At 39.7% G+C, this 18,766-nt stretch overlaps 1 protein-coding gene across 3 annotated transcripts in view; it reads left to right on the top strand.

Annotated features, from left to right (window-relative positions):
* Nucleotides 1-16,736, top strand: part of NOX4 (NADPH oxidase 4) — a 107,882-nt gene extending 91,146 nt beyond the window's left edge. For all 3 annotated transcript variants that reach the window (XM_026848123.1, XM_026848106.1, XM_026848115.1), the window contains 5 exons: nt 3,892-4,011; nt 7,450-7,558; nt 8,131-8,199; nt 10,259-10,359; nt 15,447-16,736. In XM_026848123.1, the coding sequence (XP_026703924.1) occupies nt 3,892-4,011; nt 7,450-7,558; nt 8,131-8,199; nt 10,259-10,359; nt 15,447-15,567 (520 nt within the window). In that variant the 3' untranslated portion in view covers nt 15,568-16,736. The remainder of the gene's footprint in view (nt 1-3,891; nt 4,012-7,449; nt 7,559-8,130; nt 8,200-10,258; nt 10,360-15,446) is intronic.
* The last annotated feature ends 2,030 nt before the right edge of the window (nt 16,737-18,766 follow it).

The raw sequence follows: 18,766 nt of genomic DNA, 5'->3' as shown, positions 1-18,766 counted from the left end.
TGTACTGTAGAATGTAAGTGTGCTTTAAATAGAAAATATGTTCATCAGCTATCTGTAAGATGCTTTTTAATAATATGCTCTGCTATTTTTTGTGATACATTCTGTTTTGAGGAACTTTTTTTTTTTTTTCTGTTTGTGAGCTAAGAAATTGTGCCAGAATAACTGAGAGCACTCCTAAGACTGGAAATGAATACATGTGAAAAGAACAACTCGTTATTTGAACAAGTTTGCCTGAAGGGGGAATTTCTAAACTTTTAGTAAAATTCCATTCCCTTCCTTCATGTTAATTAAATTAAAGCTGGGGGAACAGGAGAGAAGAGCATGGAAGTTTGATGTATCTGGGGCACAACTCAAGAAATAAGAAGTCACCTTACCCCCTTGGCTTGTCTGTCTGTTTATTGAACGCTGTGAGATTTCATTTGCAATAATGAACTGCTTTTATGCAAAACTTTTCAGTACTACCAAATGAAAGGAGGACTATGTTGACAGGAAGCGAAAGTTGCATAATCTTTGAAAAAGTCCATGACTGAATCGCTGCTCTGTTCATCACTGCACTGTTTGATATGGCATCAGGAGGTTTTTTTCTTCCACTGACTTGAATAAAAGGATCAATTCCTAAATGACTACTTCCATCAAGGCATCAGAGCCACATTTCTTTTAGTTATCCCCACAGTAAAATGGGATTAAATAGTGCATGTTTATGACATCTAACAAAATCTTCCAAGGAGATCATGTTATCTTTAGTCAGTCTTTTCAGGCAGTCTTGTGGAGTGGGTTAAGCAGTAGCAGTATTTTTCCATCTTTCACCCCATTTCTCTTTCTCACAGTTGGAAATGGTAACTCCTGGCTGTCCTGTGCTGGACCACATGCAGGCACAGCAGGAGGCTCTTGGCTCCTCTGACTGCATTTGCTGTCCAAATAACTGCTCCTCACTCTCTCAGAGGAAGACACAGTGGGCAGATAGAAATATTTTACAGGCCAGATGGGTCTAATGGGCCACAAACTAGAGCAATCTGACCAAAATACATATTTATTTGTATTTTCGTTGTTTCTTGGATTTCTGGCATGGAATTATGCACCACAATTGACTGGTTTGTGGTGACCAGATGTAGTTTTCTATATTTCAACTCCTGATCACGTCAGTGGTATTCAGTGGCACTCAGACTTTCCAGCAATTGCTTAGTCCCTTCTGAGATCAGACATAGATACATACATGCTTCAGACAGTCCTCAAGTGGGCTTAAGTGCAGTTCTGCTAAGTGGCACCCCTGCATTATATGGCCATTGTCACATCCACTGTGGTTATTTCTGGAAAAATGTACTTTGCTAGTTTGCTTTTGCTTTGTTTGATGGTGTTTTTCCCAAAAAATGTTGGCTTCAAGTTTGCATATCCAAATGAAAGTTATTGCTGCTTGTGCAAAATGCAAGGAATTTCCTTCTGGCTTATGCCCTTCACACCTTTAGGAGTGGCTCTTCAGATTTTACCAGCTAGGCAGGATCTGATTAGAGTGACATATGTATAAGAGGTAAGCCAGGAATGACAGTGGACTTCAGTTGCTGGTCTTTGTTAGCCAGTAAATTTATTTTTATTTTTGCCCTACTCTGATATCTGAAAATTGTATTTCTGTTGAGATATACACTTGAGACTCATAATGTTTGTGGACTTCTCTCAAAATGTCCCCTGGGCCAGATTAATTTCAGAGAAATGACTTGCTTCTCTACATTTCTCCTTTTGCTTATTTAAATAAGTGATGCTCCTTTACCTCCTCAGTCAAATAACAGTGCAATATTTAGAAGATCTCTTAAAACTGATGCACTCTGCACCAGCAGTGGTGTCATTTCATTAGTGGAAAAATAAACCTTGTTAAGCAAATGGGGTATAAAGTGTTATGTAACAGGAAACATTTAATGGGAAGAAACTTAAATTTCTGTTTATATTACATATACATGTCCAGTTAAGTTTCTCTTGGTCCATCATGCAAAAGAATTTATCTGTCCTAAGTAAGGGGTGAATTTGTTTTTCTAGTATTCTCATCATGCTGGAACTAATCTGACTGACATTGAAAATCTTTGAGATTTTCCAAGAGAACATTTGTAGAATACTATAGTGACTTCAGAATATAAGGACAAAAATAAGAATAAGCATATTTAGGTTTCAGATTGTTTAGCTATGAATATTACTGATGAATTTTGGTTACCTAAAAATACCTACTGCCCACAATTCCACTGCCTTCTGATGATGGCTGTGGCTGGCCCAGTGTCTTCTCATTTTCTCTCAAGGTAGGGCACCAAGAGACAAAAAAGGGAGTTTTTTAAGACAGGGAATAGTTAAGGATCAGCCATATTCACCAGAAAGTAGATACTTAACTGTGTTTAGATAAGACACTGTGGAAGAAGGAGCCTAACATATGAAGCGTTAAGATGTCAGCAATAGCAGAGGTCCAGAAGAAATTTCCTAGGAAGGACCATATTGGCCAAAGATACTCAGACAAAATGTTGTCTTGACTGGTAAGATGCCAAGGGTCAAACAACAAAACTAAAAGAAATAGATCAGATTGAGAACTTAAGGAAAGAATCAGATGAGGGTTGGAAGAACTTGCCTGGGAAAAGACAAGTCTCTTCTTCCTTTAATTCTCTGGCTGATGTTATAAAGGAGAAGCCTTTCATTAGACGTAGAGTATGCATGGCTTAGTTGCGTAATGTGTGTGTATAAAACTAATATATGTTGGAGCTTCTTTGTGGACTCAGGCCAAAGGCTGATCTCAGTCAGTCTAGCTGTGAGCAGATACCTAGTCACTGAACTGCTGAACACAGTGCTGGTCCCACCACATTTTGCTAAATTCACTGGTTAACTAAAATGTGGTGATCCAGTGATCCACTCATGCACTGAATGGACCTTGTCTAAATGTATTGTTCAAGTTGTCCTTATAATAGTTTCTAAATGTAAATTTATTACTGAAGTAAGATATGCAGTTGATATTCCACAGGTAGAATATGGGTAATGTGATTCTTATTGGAGATCTTGCAGCCCATAATTTTTTGAGCTATCTATGGATGACCTTGGTCAGACTTTCAGCAGTGTAAAAAAGATTTGGAGGTCAAACATTTGAAGATGCCTAAAAGCCCATGTTTAAATTATAGTCAACTGACTTTCCAGTAGTATCTGAAATACTCAAAATGCATTGGAAATGGGACTCAGTCTCCTAAACAATCTTCAAAAGCAGGTGGACAAAACGGTCATAATAGTGAGAGGCATGAGTCAAAGGGGTAGAGCGATTTTTCTTCTTCATCAGATATCTGTATAATTCACATAGATCACATTCCCAAGGGTCTGGACATGAATTGAAGGAGTAGACAGATGTTAATTTGTTCCTCTTGAACACTGCATGATGGCTATGTGTCACCTCTTATTTATTCCCTGGAGTCCCTTGAAAAGCATTATGAGAAACCGGGAAAACCAGATTTCTTTAACCCTTTGTCCATGTCAGCTGTTCCTGATGTTCAAGAGATGAACCTTCTAGGCAGGCCTAGCCAAACTCTTCCTTCCTTCATATAATTCACCAAGTTGTTATTGTTTCCAGTGCAGCACCTTCTTTGCCCCTAATACCAGACACAAAGGGCAGTCATAATTTAGTTGCCTCCACTTGTTTGATTAAAAAATAGCTGGTCTAATCAGGGAATGTGCCAAGAGATTTTATATAACAGTTTTTCTTATCACCTGTACATTGGCTTCTCTCCACATAAAGCTTTCCAGGAAAAAGCTTTTCACATTCTGCATCTCAAGACTAATAAAAATTTGAAACAAATTCTTTGTAGAGTTTTAATTCCAGCTCATTTTTTTTCCTCTCTTTTTAGCAGGTTTCTCTAAAAGTGCTTTTTTCTTTTTCTGCAGACTGTATGTGGATGGACCTTTTGGAAGTCCCTTTGAGGAATCGCTGAACTACGAGGTCAGCCTCTGCGTGGCTGGAGGTATTGGAGTTACTCCATTTGCATCAGTACTCAACACACTGCTGTAAGTAAGCTTAACCCTTTTAAAGACATTTCCCCCCTATTTACTGTAGTAGTGCATGTCAGAAAGACTTTCAGAGTATTTAAAAACTTCCATTGGCATAAGTGAATGATTTCTTGGTGAGAGGTAGAGAACTGGGATGTCCCCTTAAGAGCATAAATCATCTTATCCAGGCTTTGTAACCCAAAGAGTTGCATCAGAGTTGTGCCAGTAATGAACTTGAACTGGAATGGGACAGTGTTACTAGCCTTTATACCCTGCCACCAGCCTAGACTGTGAATAATGTAGTAACAGCCCTTCAGTTAGATGAGGCTATGGACTATGATAGTGCGTTTTTGAGAGTCAGGTTCCTGTGACAGTCTTTCTGCTGGAAATGTGGGGCCAGCTCTGATGGTCTGTTCTGTAAATGTGTAAGCTTAAGGTTTTAAAGGAAAGGGATCAACTTGGATTCAGATAGAATTTGGATGTTTAACTCCATTTGAAAAGTTTAAATTTTAGGTTTGCCTTTATGCCTTTTTCATTTTTTTTTCCTTTTTTTTTTTTTTTGTTTCTCTTTTTTTTCTTTTTTTAATTTAAAGTCTTCAACATTCTATTCAGACAAAATATTTAATCTCTTGCTTCTGTGTCACACTGGCAACATGGTTCCCACCAAATCTTACACTGTGTGAAACAAGCTTGCTTTTATGATTTCTGTTGATTTTTTTATTAATTTTTTTTTTGCTAGAGTATTGGCTAAGAGCTCCATGCACAGGTTAAGCATCCCTGTTTTGTAGACACTGTATAAACAGCCAACCGAAGCAGCAAACCTTCCTTGAAAATCTAGCTGGCTTTGAGAGGGTTTTACAGTGCACAACTGAAGCATTTGCTCTAAGATGGACGTGCTAATGGCCAGCTCTAACTCTGAAGGGAAGTTCAAGCTGCATTTAGATGCTGCACACGTTCTTTTGTCCTTGATCTGGGCTGGACCTGACAGTGCTGAGTGCTTCTGAAAATTATCAGCCCCACCAAGCTGTCTCATAGAACTGCAGCCCTTAAAGACCATTTGGGGCTTCCTCATTGTCTTTTCCTGAGAGTGTATTGATCATCCTCTCAAGAAGAGGATACATTTTTGCTGAAAGCCTGGAGCCCATGTGGATAAGATGACCATTTTCCTTGTGATGGATTATCCTTGACAAAGTTTAGCAAAAATGTCACAGATCATCATGATGGGCCAGCAGCAGGTAATGTTTGCCTCTGCTAGTGTGTTATCAGATGCTGTAGGACTTGCACAGACATTGCCACAGAAGGTTAGTGTCCAAAATGTCCATTTCAATGTCCTTTTATCTGGATAAAGCCATAAATTGCCTTCCAACCTGCATCTGTAGCCAATCTTCCCCTTGTGCACTGTACAATATGCAGGGGAATCATTCTGTGATTCTGGGGAAAAGGAACAGTTCTAGCCTGCTTCCCTTCTTAATATTTAAACATCAACAAAGCAGTGTTTTAGTGGGTGATCTGACTTAGAAACAGAAATCAGTGGATGTGACCGTGCAAACTGCTTCATGATGCCAGCGCTGCGGAGCAGCAGGGCCAGTCCTGTTCTGTCAAGGACATGCAGGTCTGGGGAGATCAGAAGCTTGTTGATGTAATCATTTGTTTCCTGCTCAGTTGTGTTCCTGTTGTATGTACACAATTTCATTCCTGCTTCTGCCCTTCCCTCCACTTAACTGTTGAACCCTATGCTCTATTTTTAAGAAAAAAGAACTTACATTAAGGAAAGCTACTATCTTGCATGCAGAAGAATATGTAAATAATTGCTGTTATTATGGGTAGTGGTAACATAGAAACACACAAGAAGTGTTATATATGTGTGGATTTGGTTGTAATGGGGGATTGCACCTTTATTCCATAATACATCTTGCTGGAGGTAGACCCAAGCATGTGTCTGAGGTGTTATTTTAAATCTATACTTGACTTGTTTCATGAATTCTTGCAATCCAGCCTCTTTGTCCAGGTGCAGTGTTTCATCACGGAGAGTGGTGTTTTGTTACTGAACTGCAGCATTTCAATACAAAATGCCTGGCATTTTTCTCTTCTTTTATCATTTTTTATGGTGAAAGGCACTTATTTTCCTTGCTACTGCTCACAGTTATCTTGTCACATCTGACCAGATTGTGACCCTTCCTAAAGGCTTGTGTTAGTATAGGCAGTCAGAAAAAAGATTCAGGTCAACAGTTTACAAATACAAAAGTCAAATAATGAAGCTGAAAACAGGACTTGAAAGACACTGTACTCTGAAGTCTTAAAGTACTTTTTTTCCCTCTATGGGGAGTTTGCACAAAAGGTGAGTTCTCAGCCTCAACAAGCTGCTGAGAATGTCTCCATCCTTGCTTCTCAGGCTTACCGTGGAGGATAAGGATATGAGGAGGTAAGACAGTGGTTGAAGCCATCACTTATGTAGAGCTATTAATACTATACCCTTGCTGGATATGCCAGCAACACTAGAGTTTGAAATAATGCACAATGGGTATGGTGAGATGTGTCATGAAACTTTTTGATTGCAGTTGGCTCCTGGAACTAGTGTTTGAAGTTGACAAGCTATGGCCTTATCTATCTGACAGTTATTTTAGGAGGAAAAGGAGGAAACAATCTGCACACTGACCATTTCAGTGATTAGAACAACAGAAAACAGTGTTGGCCAGCTAAGAAGATACTTCCTGGATATTTGTGCTTTATTTGAACTCATTAATCATCAAGATTTTTTTCACTTTATTTTCTTCCCCAGTTCATTCCAATCCTTTCTTTGTGCTATATTTGTGTTTTATTTGAATTAGAAATCAGACATGAGAGTCCTGTTTTACTAAACGCAATGCCAGAATCTGCCCACGACTGCACATTACCCACCAGCATTTTCTGAGGACTGCAATAGATCACACAATTCCCTAATGTAATAGAGCTCTAATTTGATTTCGTCTTTGTGATTTCGCTACAGTATTAATTATAATCAACCAGAGCCTTTCACAGATAAAGGCAGAATTAAGTCCTGACATTATTGCATTTGTCAATCAATATTTTCCTCTTATGGGTTGCTTTATAAACCTGGTAAAGAATTGACATAATACACTTGAACTTAGAATGTCTGCTTTGCTTTGAAATAAAAGTTTAATGATGATTCATGAATCCATATTCACTGCCCAAATCATCTGTATAGCTGACAACTTCCTAATGCAGAAACAGGATCTGTGAAGGGTGTTAGCTCTGTGCTAGAGATTTAATATTCTCAGGATCATCCTAATGGGCTGCATTGGTCATTTCAGTGTCTGATGTATCATAGGATGAAGAACAACTTAGCAGTTAGCTTCTAATGGAAACTCACATTTCCACTAATGAATGTAAAGCACGTTAATTAATGTTTCCTTTTTAAATGATAATTTTTAATTACCCAAACATTTTATTTTCAAGTGACGGCTGGCAATGCTACAAGCTCAGAAGACTCTACTTCATTTGGGTGTGCAGGGACATTGAATCTTTCCGCTGGTTTGCAGATCTGCTCTGTATGTTACATAACAAGGTAATGGGTGTTGTTTGGAGGGGTACTGACAACTTAATAAACGCAAGGTATGTCCACACCAGGCAACTGGCATGCTAGTTGAGAAAGGCAGCCTTGCTCAAAACACGGGAGCTCCAGTAGTACTTCCACTTGGGCCACCTGACCCAGACTCCATTTATTCTTGGAGTGCACAAAACAGTTTGAGTATCTGTCACCAGTATTTCATTGCATAGTGTTGCCATGTGCCGGTAGTCTGGACACTTTTCTGTGAAATTTTTGAGATGGAAGAGCATGCAGGTTAGGGTGGCCTTCAGCTACTTGACTAGTAGACAGATAGAAAAAGGAGGTGGATTTACCATTTCAGGTGGATTTTAAGAGCAGTGTAGCTTCCTAAAATAATAGTTTGTACAAAGCATGGTGTGCAACATTCTGGAGTTCACAGAGGGTTGCTCTGCAAGTGTATTTGCTTCATTAAAAAGCTTACTTCACTGATGCTGAAACCCATGTCCCTCAGCATAGTAGGCACAAGTGACTTTACACTTACATTAAGAGAAGGGATATTATTTCACTAGCTGTTTTTATTGTCCTCCCAGCTTTGGCAGGAGAATCGACCAGATTATATAAATATCCAGCTGTACCTCAGTCAAACAGATGGAATACAGGTATGTGGCTAAATGGTATTTGTAAACCAAACTAGACTTGGGGTAGTAGACAATGCAAACTGTCAGTCAAAGGCAAAAGAGAATTACTGCAGATGGTAGAAGCAGGAAATTCAGCCATAAACTCAAGTGACTGATTCATTACTAGGGCAAGAGAGCAAGTCCATCCCCACAGCATTAAGAAAATCTAGTCTAGTAGTCCTAACTTGATTAGATGTGGGCAGAAGTCCATATCTTCCTTTTCTAGGAAAGAGGTCCTTCCAGGCCAGGCCACAGACCAGACAGTTGGCCGTGTTTGATGGGAAATCTGCATCATTTCTGGGCTAAGAATCAAAACAGAATATTTCTAGGAGTTTGCAAGCTCAAATCTTTTCAAATAAATATTTTGAGAGAAACTAGCTATTTGTAAAAGGTTTGGATTTCTTTGCCTCAAATACAGACAAAAGTTACAAATTTCTTGATGCATGAGACTGGAAATTCTACTGAATTGTCAATTGCCATGTATTACAGACCCCAAAGCTGGGCTAATTCCCCAGCTCTTGGCATCTCCCATAGCTATTTATGCTTATGATCTTCATTTTACATTATTTCGCATGTGAGCTTGGGCCTGATTCTTTGCCCTGCTGGGTCTGGAAGCTTTCCATTGACTGCAGTGGGCCCTGAACCAAGCCTAACAATTACTACAAAACATGAAATGCCATAAGAAACCATACCCAAAGAGTTTTGATCTTCCTGGTGTCAGGTGGAGGTAGCATAACATTCACAGCTCTGGTAGGAACACTATCCAATAGTCCAAATGATGTGATAACTACAGTAGTTGTGAACAGTGCTCCACAAATCCAATGCCTGGCTGACATATGTCTATTGAAATAGGATGCCTGAAAATAACTAATTGATGAACCTGTTATGTAATTTTTAGGCTAAGATTAGAACCTGAAGCAGGACTCCATTGCAATAACACAACAAGATTGTAATAGACAATTCAAAACAAGTTTTCTAATATTGTGTATCAAGCAGCTACTGAATTTATTAGGTCACCTTTGTTTTAATTCTTTCTTTAAAGTCACTTTTCTTTTGTGGCTCTTGAACAAAACTGGCATGATCCATAATGCTGCTCATAATGTCTCAAGGAGAAATTAAACTCAACTCTCCATTGCCACAGAGCTTATGTGTTCACTGGTGTTAGTACAAAGTGCTGACTGCACAAATGAGAGCAGTTTTGCTTTGTGCTCCCTTTGCTCATGAGTAGCATGCTTGTGCAACAGCAGGGAGTGAAGCTCATCCTTCAGCAAGTGCCTCTTGAATATCAAAGGCCAACCGAGGATGAGTTAACCAAGACTCTCTTTGCATTGGTAGGAACAATGTTTCAGGTTGTTCAGCAGTGGAGTGGCCGTGGGAGTCTAGACAAGATGTAACTTTCTACCTTCCTATCACATCAGGTCAGAAAACCAAGGAAGGGTAATGCCCTGCAATGGAAGGGCATTTGACCTTATCAAAATGCTGGTGAGTTAGCATTGCTGGAAGGGGTTGGGTTCCATCCGGGGAGCAATTTTGGCTTCTTTCTGCTGTTACAGCAGCTCAAAACAGCTGGCAAACTACTCTTGGAGAGAAACGTAAGATTTCCCTTGTTACTTTTTCAGACCTAGTCATCTTAATAGTTACTTGTACAAAGTTTAAAAAAAAAGACTTCAGACAGAAATATGATTTTTGCATCAGCAGTGTTTCTTCCAGCTTAGCATTAAAAGCCAATGAGGGAATGAATAATAGGAGTGTGGTTATTTTTTTATGGCTTAAATAAATTGGTTTAAAAGTAATGGAGAGATTAATGAGCAGCTGCATGAGGAACAACGTATAACGAACACCAAGGAGAGCCATTGAAAAGACAGTGAGCAGAGGTATTGGTGCATGAAATGGCTGCAGTTTTAATCACAACTGTCTGATTCTTGTGCTCAGGTTTTATACCTCAGCGATATGGTAAGTCAGCCAATGTCAGAAATGGGAGCCCTGGGTGATATGAGGCAATTTGCAAATCAGGAAGAATGGAATTTTTTGTTTGTTGCAGAAAATAATTGGTGAAAAATATCAAGCTTTAAACTCGAGGCTTTTGATTGGACGACCCCGGTGGAGACTCCTTTTTGATGAAATAGCAAAGTGTAACAGGCGGTAAGTACCAGTCTGCTTGGAGGATGCCACAGTTTGAAGGCTGGGGATATTCTCTGTTTCTAGCTATGTTTGTATGAAAAATATTTTTTGGTTTTTATCTTGGAGTGTAATGTTTTAGCTACTGATGTTGAAATTAGCTAATATTTTGCTGTGAGAGATAGCTTGTACAAACGGAAAGATTTTTTTTTTTTTTTTTAACTCAGAACAGTTCATCTTTTCATGCAGCTAAGATATTCAGTGGCCCAGAAAATAAAAGTAATAGATTTCCATCTCACTGCACAGAGACTGCGTATGCTTTTGTCCATGGCAATATCTTCCTTGCAACATATGCTTGTTTTGTGGATGAAGTTGTGTTTTTTAAAATTGTTTACTAGTTCTATAATTTTCATGAATTAGAGAGCAGGTTTACTAACAAAATGCACAAGGAAGAACTTTACTATTCTATATTGGTTTTATTCAGAGGATATATTGTCTTTGGAGATTCCTGTCACTTTTTTATTCTTTCTTAAGACCTGGCAGTGCCTTTTTACTGTGCTAGGCAAGCATACTATGGTCTGAAACAAGGCGGTTGTAAACCAGAGAAGACATGCAATTGGACTATGGAATGTCTTTGTCCAGATCCAGCTTTGTTAGTTGAGTATTTTACCCCCCACAGGCAGTTTTTTGCCTCAAAAGCTGATCTGGTAGAAGAGATTATGTGAATCTTCCTTAATCCACTTCTGGAAAAATTAGTGGGGTTGTAGAAAACCAACCTCAGTAGCTGTTGATAGTAATTTGTGTGCACCAGGCTGAGAGGAGCTTTCATGTTCACCTGCAGAACTTTCCCTCGAGAGTTTTCTGTCCTCTGTTGCACTTGTAAAGTGAACATCTGCCCATGGCTTATTGACACGTCTCTGCTGGATATGACACGGGGACACTGAGCGCTGGTTCTTGAGAAATACTGAGTGTCAGTATCTATCACTGTTGGCAATATAAGCCACTGACAGTATGTATCTTTGATTCAGGTTCTAGAGGATGTTGTGAACAGGGTCCTTTGCCAGGGTCCTTTGCCAGGATGCCCCAAAGGCTGCTACAGAGGGGCAGAGGGGCAGGATTCTCAACTGTGGAAATGAGTATCACTTAGAGAAGGGTTTTGCAGTAAAGCACCATGGAAAATAAAGGAAAATAGATCAGAGAAGAAAGTTGACTTTCTCACTCAGAGTCCTCTGCATAGAGAACTGTTGACATTTTATGCTCCGTTCTAATGTCTTTTTTGTTTAACTGTGTGAATGCAATTTTAAAAGATGAGAATGATGAGGCTTCTGCCACTTCCTTGCAATACTGTAAGTGCACATAATATAGCTGAAGCTATTAGTGGTAGTCATACTTGCTTTTTCTTTTGTGCTTTCCATCACATTACTCCTAATTAGACTTCAAGTACCATTTCCTCTGCATTTTCACATCAGGTCTTTAAATTGTGCCACCATTTCCAAGCAAGGTGTCTTTTAGTACCTAAATAATGTTCTGACTCTTTTGATTATCCTGCAGCTTGATAAGATGTAGGCTTCCTCACCCTTTGTCACCCCTTTTTCTGGGTTTATAGATACAGGTCTGTATTTATAGATGTAGTTTTAACATGATTGGTCCCACAGAACCCCACCTGTTGTAGGTGAATATTCGTCCTATTTCCCTGGATGAGATGGGAACTTCAGTTTTTCACTATAGTCCAGTTTCATGGTCTACTAACTTTATTTCTGTTCTTATTTCTCTGTAACTTTCCACCTAAATGACCCTTCTGCAATATGGAGATTAAAAAAAAAAAAAAAAAACCACACAAACCAACCAAAAACCCCAAACCCACCCAAAAACCAAAACAGGTCAACCAAGTTGTTTTCAACATCTGGTGCCAGTGTTCAGGCTTTCACATGTATTTGCAGTCATCTCCTTGGACTTGTTTATGGGCAGCCAAGATATTTTCCACTTTTTTATCTGTGATTTTAGTAGAAGACATGTGTAAATAAACATGCAGCTGGCAAACCTCTCATCGTTTTAGCCATCTGATTGGTTTGTGGTTTGTGAATTGTTGCTGTTGTTGCTGTTTGGGTCCCAAATAAGCAAAGTGCATTTGTAAGTGTCTGAGCTTTGCCAGACCTTCAGAGCGTGACATGGGACAACCCAGCATCAGGTTGCCAGTTCTTTCTTCTGGACTAAGAGGAGCAGACGCATGCCATCTACTGTTGGTATTTTATATGACACCCGCAGTCCCAGCGATGTGCATTGGGACAGTTTATATAATAAATTACTGATCTTGTTTTTCATGCTCTCTTTTTGGGGATGGAACAGCAGCCTTGTTCCTGTTCAGTTGTGTCCTGGATCAAAAGCTTACACCACATGCCCTAGCTGCCACGATTTCTCAGTTTTGCTCAGGTCAGATGGATGTGTGCTTTTTTTCCAGACTGAGACTGACCTAGAAAAAGGCATGAGTATCTGTAGAAGAGAAAGGCATGGAGCACCATGATACTTTCTCATGCACTTGAAAGGAGAAACCTCTCTCTAGAAATGAATGTGGGATTTGAAACTGAAACATTTCAAGTCCTGACTCTGTCCTCTCTAGGCAGCAAAGTATTTCACCTCTCCCTCATCTCCTAGTGTTAATAAAATGGATGTAAAAATATGTGCTGACCTACTCATCCTGTAGTAACTGTAAAGAGTTATTTGCTTAGTGCTCTGAATGAGTAAAATCCTATATCAAAGTTTAGAATTGTTACAAAGAATGGCCCTTAAACAGAGTTTCCCTAATTGTAAACATGTTAATGGTATTTATGAAGATTTTCAGACATACGTGCCTATTTTCATTTGAGCAACAAAGTGAGCCATTGACCCAAACAAGTAATACGCAATTAAAGCCCATCAGCTCAGGGTAGTAGTGTGCTGCTCTGTGTAGTAGCTGCTTTCAGCTCCCTGCTTGCTTGTGGTCACTGTAACTGAGCAGGACCAAGCGTGGCAGGGAGGAAGGTATCTGCAAGCAGGGAAGTGGGGGGATAGGTGAGGGAGGATGTGGGGCGTGATCTGTGGGAGGTGAGTGGTGTGTGGAGGGATGTCCAGAAGAGATGCTGATGGTGGGGATGCCAGGAAGGAAGTTCAAGAGCCTCTGGCTCATCGCATGGCACAGTGGGTCAGCTGGGTTTAAGGAGACCTTCGTAGCCACAGGTCTCTTGTGCGACCTTAGACCTTTAACTTTTCTGTGATTCTGTTTTCTAACCAAAAATTGTGTGTACCTTGGAAGGATGTTGCTGAGATGGGAACAGGTTAGCACTCTGTGGTCTGGGGGATATATATATATATATATATATATAATGAAAGGGAGACAGATGAACTCTGAGTTCTGTTTATCAGTTGTCTGTACTAATTAGGCTAATGAAAAAAAAAAAAACCAAAACCCAAACAACATTAATTCTCTCAAATACACAGTAGAAGACAGATTCTTGAGGGCAACTCATGTACCTTTTTTCTCCAATGTGCACAGATCAAAGGGTGTTCAGAGTCTGTAAGTGCTGAGGAATCTTATTTGAGAGCAATAAGCAATAGTGCTCTCATTATTTCTACAAATCCAGCCACCAACAAAATACTCCTTGCCATTAAAAGGAGTACTGCCAGGACAGGAACGTTTAATAGATATACATAAGAGTGAGAAAAGTATGTTACGATTATTTGCCAGGGATTGATATGAGAAATTAAAATCAATTGAAGTCGGTGTTGTAAGGTGCCCACACAAGGACACTGTTGCAGTTACCTGCGTAACTTTGCAATGCTCTTTTGATGTTTGAGTCCTCAGCTGCACCATGCCAGTGTTGCTGTGCTATGCACAACAGCGTGGACTGCCATGCTGTTCGAACTGCTGCCTAACGTCAGGCACATACACTTGACAGTATGCATCAAAGATTTCATCTTATATGTGTTAGTTCCCTTCTCTCACCAAACACATACACAGGCAGCTTTAAACTGTGCATTTGATTATGCTGCCTGTGCTAAAATATTTTATATTAAATAGTTACTGGATATAATACTGAAACAGTCCTGGAGGCAGGGACCAGAATGCAAGTCTCCAGCCTCTTGGCGAGTGCTGTAGATCACAATAGTTAGAGCCATGTTCCCTCTCGTGTGCTCTCTCTCCATTCCAATAAATCTTTAAGATCTTTCTCTGTAGTGGCACAATTTCAGCAGGAAGATGAAGACATTTATTTTTTTCTGATATAGAAGAAACAGTGCCGCATTCTCGTTCCTTGCTCCTTCCTTTTCCTTCTCTAATCTTTAAAAAAAAAAGGGAGGTGATGAATATCATGAACAGCCCAGCCCTGCTGTTCTGGATGTGCCCTGTCCTGATGCTGGCTACTCTTCTGAGCCCTTAGATGCTGGCTGTATGACTGTGAGTCTGACTTAACAGCCTTTATTTCAGGTGACTAGAGAGCAAAGAGCTGTTGTCAGTGGAGTGGTGTTAAAAAGTCAGGTTAGCTAGTGAATCCAGGCAGATGGCTGTGGATGATGAACAAGGATCGTATTCTGTGTTTGGCTTTTCGTAAGACTTTCTGTTATAGCTGTTAAGGGAAAGATTGCATGCTAATGTGAAACTAAAGTGGTAAAACTATTCTGCTGCTGCCAGAAATAATCATGGGTTAGTAGTGCTCTGTTTTCATTAGTGTAACGAATCACTGTTAGTGACTGGATCTCCTGCTGGTGTAAATCACGAGTTACACTAATGAAGTCATTACAGTGAGACACATTTTAGCAAAAAAAGTGATTAATCGTGGAAGAAATTGGAGTGAGAAGTAGTAATTTTTCATCACTTGGTGTCTTGAGACTAAGATGAAACACCTTTTTTCTAAGAGTTGTCTTAGTCAAATAAGTAATAGGGCTTGTTGTGGGGATACTTGGTGGCTCCAGTAATACTAAATACATGATCTAGTGAGCTGTTCTCACCTTATAATCTCTGCATAGCTGGCTTATGTATAATACAGTGAGGCCAGAATCCAATTCTGTCTATCATTAGAAGTTACTGTTTATTCACAATGTCATAACTTTTTTTTCTTTTTTTTTTTTTTTTTTAACAGGAAGACCATTGGAGTTTTCTGTTGTGGACCGAACAAAATCTCTAAGATACTTCACAAACTGAGCAACAGCAGCAACTCTTATGGGACAAGGTTTGAGTATAATAAAGAATCCTTCAGCTGAAAGTCTGTTGGACTAGCAAGACTTTCTAGAAGATAAAAGTGCAAATTTTTGTTTGTACAACATAAAAGTTCAGCTGTGGTTTAAACAGACAAAAATGTACCAAAGAATAGCACAGATTTTTCTTATTTATGATTATTTAAGACTTTGGAAAATGATGAATGCAGCAGTATACCAACAACTAATAAGTGCTTATGCTCAAACCTAAACACGTTCGCACAGTATTTGTGGCAGCAGTGATTCTTTGGAGTTGTTTCTGTTAATTAAAAAGTACAGAAGCTGGGGAGAGACACAATTGTTTTAAAAGCTGATGGAAGAAGATTCTGTGGAATGTTTGAACTTATTCCACTTCAGTCCTCTGAAGCTGGATCAGTAAACCAAACCCCAGGTTAATCCAAATGACAAGACATAGTGTATTACAAAGAGTATTGCTTTTACTGGTATACAAATCTCATGACTTTGGGGTGGAAACTCTCCATATTAAAGATTTTATACATTGCGGATTTGGGATTCTGTATTTAAAATATAATGTTACTCTCACTAGTCTACTTTGTAATGGATGTGAATATTCCCACCCTGAATGAAAGAGAGGGTGGAATATGGGGAAGATGTAAGTTAACCTATGGAAAAGTGACTACAACTGTGTAACACCTGTAGGGAGACTCCACTGTGATGTAAATCACAGCCTTTTGGCAAGCAAACAGCTGTACATGGACTCTCTATCTTGCATTGATTCAGCATTCATTGAGTTTGCAAAATAAGTGTGATTTATGCAGCCAGGTTGGTGCAAGAAAAGCGATTAATGGGAGAAAACAAGATATGATGTTTTATAATACCATGTGCTCAACATGGACATTGCACTCACTCTGCACTCACATGCTCTGAATGTCAAATACTTCAAGTATTCAGATGCTTTTACTTAGCATTTTACAACACAGCAGGTTGAAATCCAATTTTAGAGGTTCCAGAATACGTTTGGTTGACTGTGATCCTTTTTGTACGTTCCCTGCAGTGACACTTGTTTCCACTGATGTCACTGAAAGCAGGATCAGGCCAGATCTACAGCAGAGTAAGAACGAAGCCCTCATTATTGTGGCTCTTTGCATCTTGTGTGCAGATAGAAAACCTTTCAGGACCTGCAGTATAGTTTCAGTATGTTCCAAAGGGGAGGATCTGAAACATCCAAATTTAAGCCCTTCCCCTTCCCCTTCCCCTTCCCTTCCCTTCCCTTCCCTTCCCCACAGCTGATTTCCACTCTGCTCATAGTTGCCATGGAAGGGCTAGATGTTGAAACATGCACTCTATAACTTTTTCTTCTTTACCCCCTTTTCCTTTTTTTGCTGAGAAGAGAGCATTTAAACAGGAGTCAGACACATAGGTGGCATAAATAAGCATAATTCTAGTGCATCTTGGTAGAGCAGCTTCATTTTACACATGCTGAAAACCTACCCCTTAATCTCCAGCAGAAGCTTGGGAGCAGTACCCTGTAGTGCTTGCAGCACACACAGGTGTAAGATGGCACAGCATCTCTTGTGCCTGTGGTTCACCTGTACTTAGAACAGTGCCTTTGATTTGCTTGACATGTTTCCAGCAAAGACCTTTTTTAGTTTAATAAGACACTAACTTTAAGCTCACAACACAAACTCTGTGCAGGGATCTACAAGTATCAGTGTTCAGAGGGAAGCATTTTTCTAGTAGGTGGTGTATAAGCATGTTGTATGTGGAACTAGTGAAAATGAGTTTGGTCTGTGCCTTGGCAGCTTCTGCTCAGGAGTTGCCCTCAGTGGAGCAGCATGGTGCAGGAGCAGCAGTGAAGCCACATGGGGACATATTCCTCAGTGTCTAGACTTTGCACTGAAGTTTTTACCTCTGGCTCTGCCCAATTTGAAATTCAAGAGGGAAGGAAAGAGCCAGAGATGGACATATTCCTTCTGAGGAGAATTCTCAATGTAGCCTAGAGGAGAGAAGCCAAAATAGAAATGAAGTGTGAGATGGGAGCCTACGTTGCAGCTACTGATTTTAATTTTTTTTTTTTTTTTTGAGGCTGTAAAGATCATTATTTTCCCATTGGATCTCATTCATCCATCACTGTAAAACTGGAGGTATGCAGCAAAGGATTACATCCTTTGAAATCATTAAGATTTATTTCTAATGTTGCCTACATGGGTTTTATAATAAATATAACACTGATGGCAAAATGCATAGATATTGGATATTGCTGCAGGCTTTTTTTTTTGCTGGCAGTTAACTTAAAGCATGATTGAAATCATGTCTGCATCTATTAGCCACAACCAGACAGTGATCTTTTCCCTCACTTTAGGATCTAGTATCTAGTGGTTTTTAAATATGGTGTAGAGTCATCTGATCATGATGGGTTTTTGTGGCTTCACATCTCCTCTCTGTTAGATATCAGTTCCATTACCATATAACGAGCAGCTAGTTTTGTAGTTAGCTCTCTGCTAAAACAGATTCCATTTTCTGTCTTAGCTCCTATTTAGGTAGAGCTTTATAATTAAAATAGTAATACCAGTGCTGTGCTCTTGTTCTGCACTGTAGCAGGAGCTGGCACTGTGTGTAGGTATGTTAAATGCCTGTTGTTATATTAGGCAGTGCTGTCAGAGCAAGATTTAAGCAGAGCGAGGGTCTCCTTTTTCTGCTTTTCTCCTGCACCAACCTCAGCAGGCCTGCTTGTAAAACAGGCTTGGGACAGTCTACCTTTCTGCCTTTGTTGTGAGACTTAATGTTTTGGGATCACTTCAGTTCACCTGCAGTGAAAAGATCTGTTGCTAGACCAGGTGAGGGTAAGTTTGGGAAAAGGCTAAAGGCCTCAGTTGCTTTTTTCCTTTTCCCTGAGCTATGCTTTTTAGAGGAGCAAAAAGTTTAAGGGTTAGTGACTGTGACTTGGCTTCAGGAGTGGCAGATGTTATGATAAATACAGTCTTTCCATAAACTGGATTGTCCTTGATGCTGCTGAGTGTGTCTCCAGCTTGCAAACCCAAGCCAAGCCCTCTTTTAAGCTCTGTAAGCAAGCGTACAAGAAAATTAACTCGGTGCCAGACAAGTAAGTGAAGGCTGACAGCACTTAATTCCACATTTACAGATCAACTGCACTTACGTAATTGAACATCTTTTTACATTTTAAACTGAGTCCTGTAAGTCGATCTGTCATAAGTGTCCTGCTGGCAGGGGAAGGATCCCACCA

The sequence above is a fragment of the Athene cunicularia genome (assembly GCF_003259725.1).
Source record: "Athene cunicularia isolate RWA chromosome 1 unlocalized genomic scaffold, athCun1 chr1_part1, whole genome shotgun sequence".
NCBI classification, from domain to species: domain Eukaryota; kingdom Metazoa; phylum Chordata; class Aves; order Strigiformes; family Strigidae; genus Athene; species Athene cunicularia.
The sequence above is the reverse complement of the archived record's forward strand: the minus strand, read 5'-3'. Positions and strand labels throughout refer to the sequence as shown.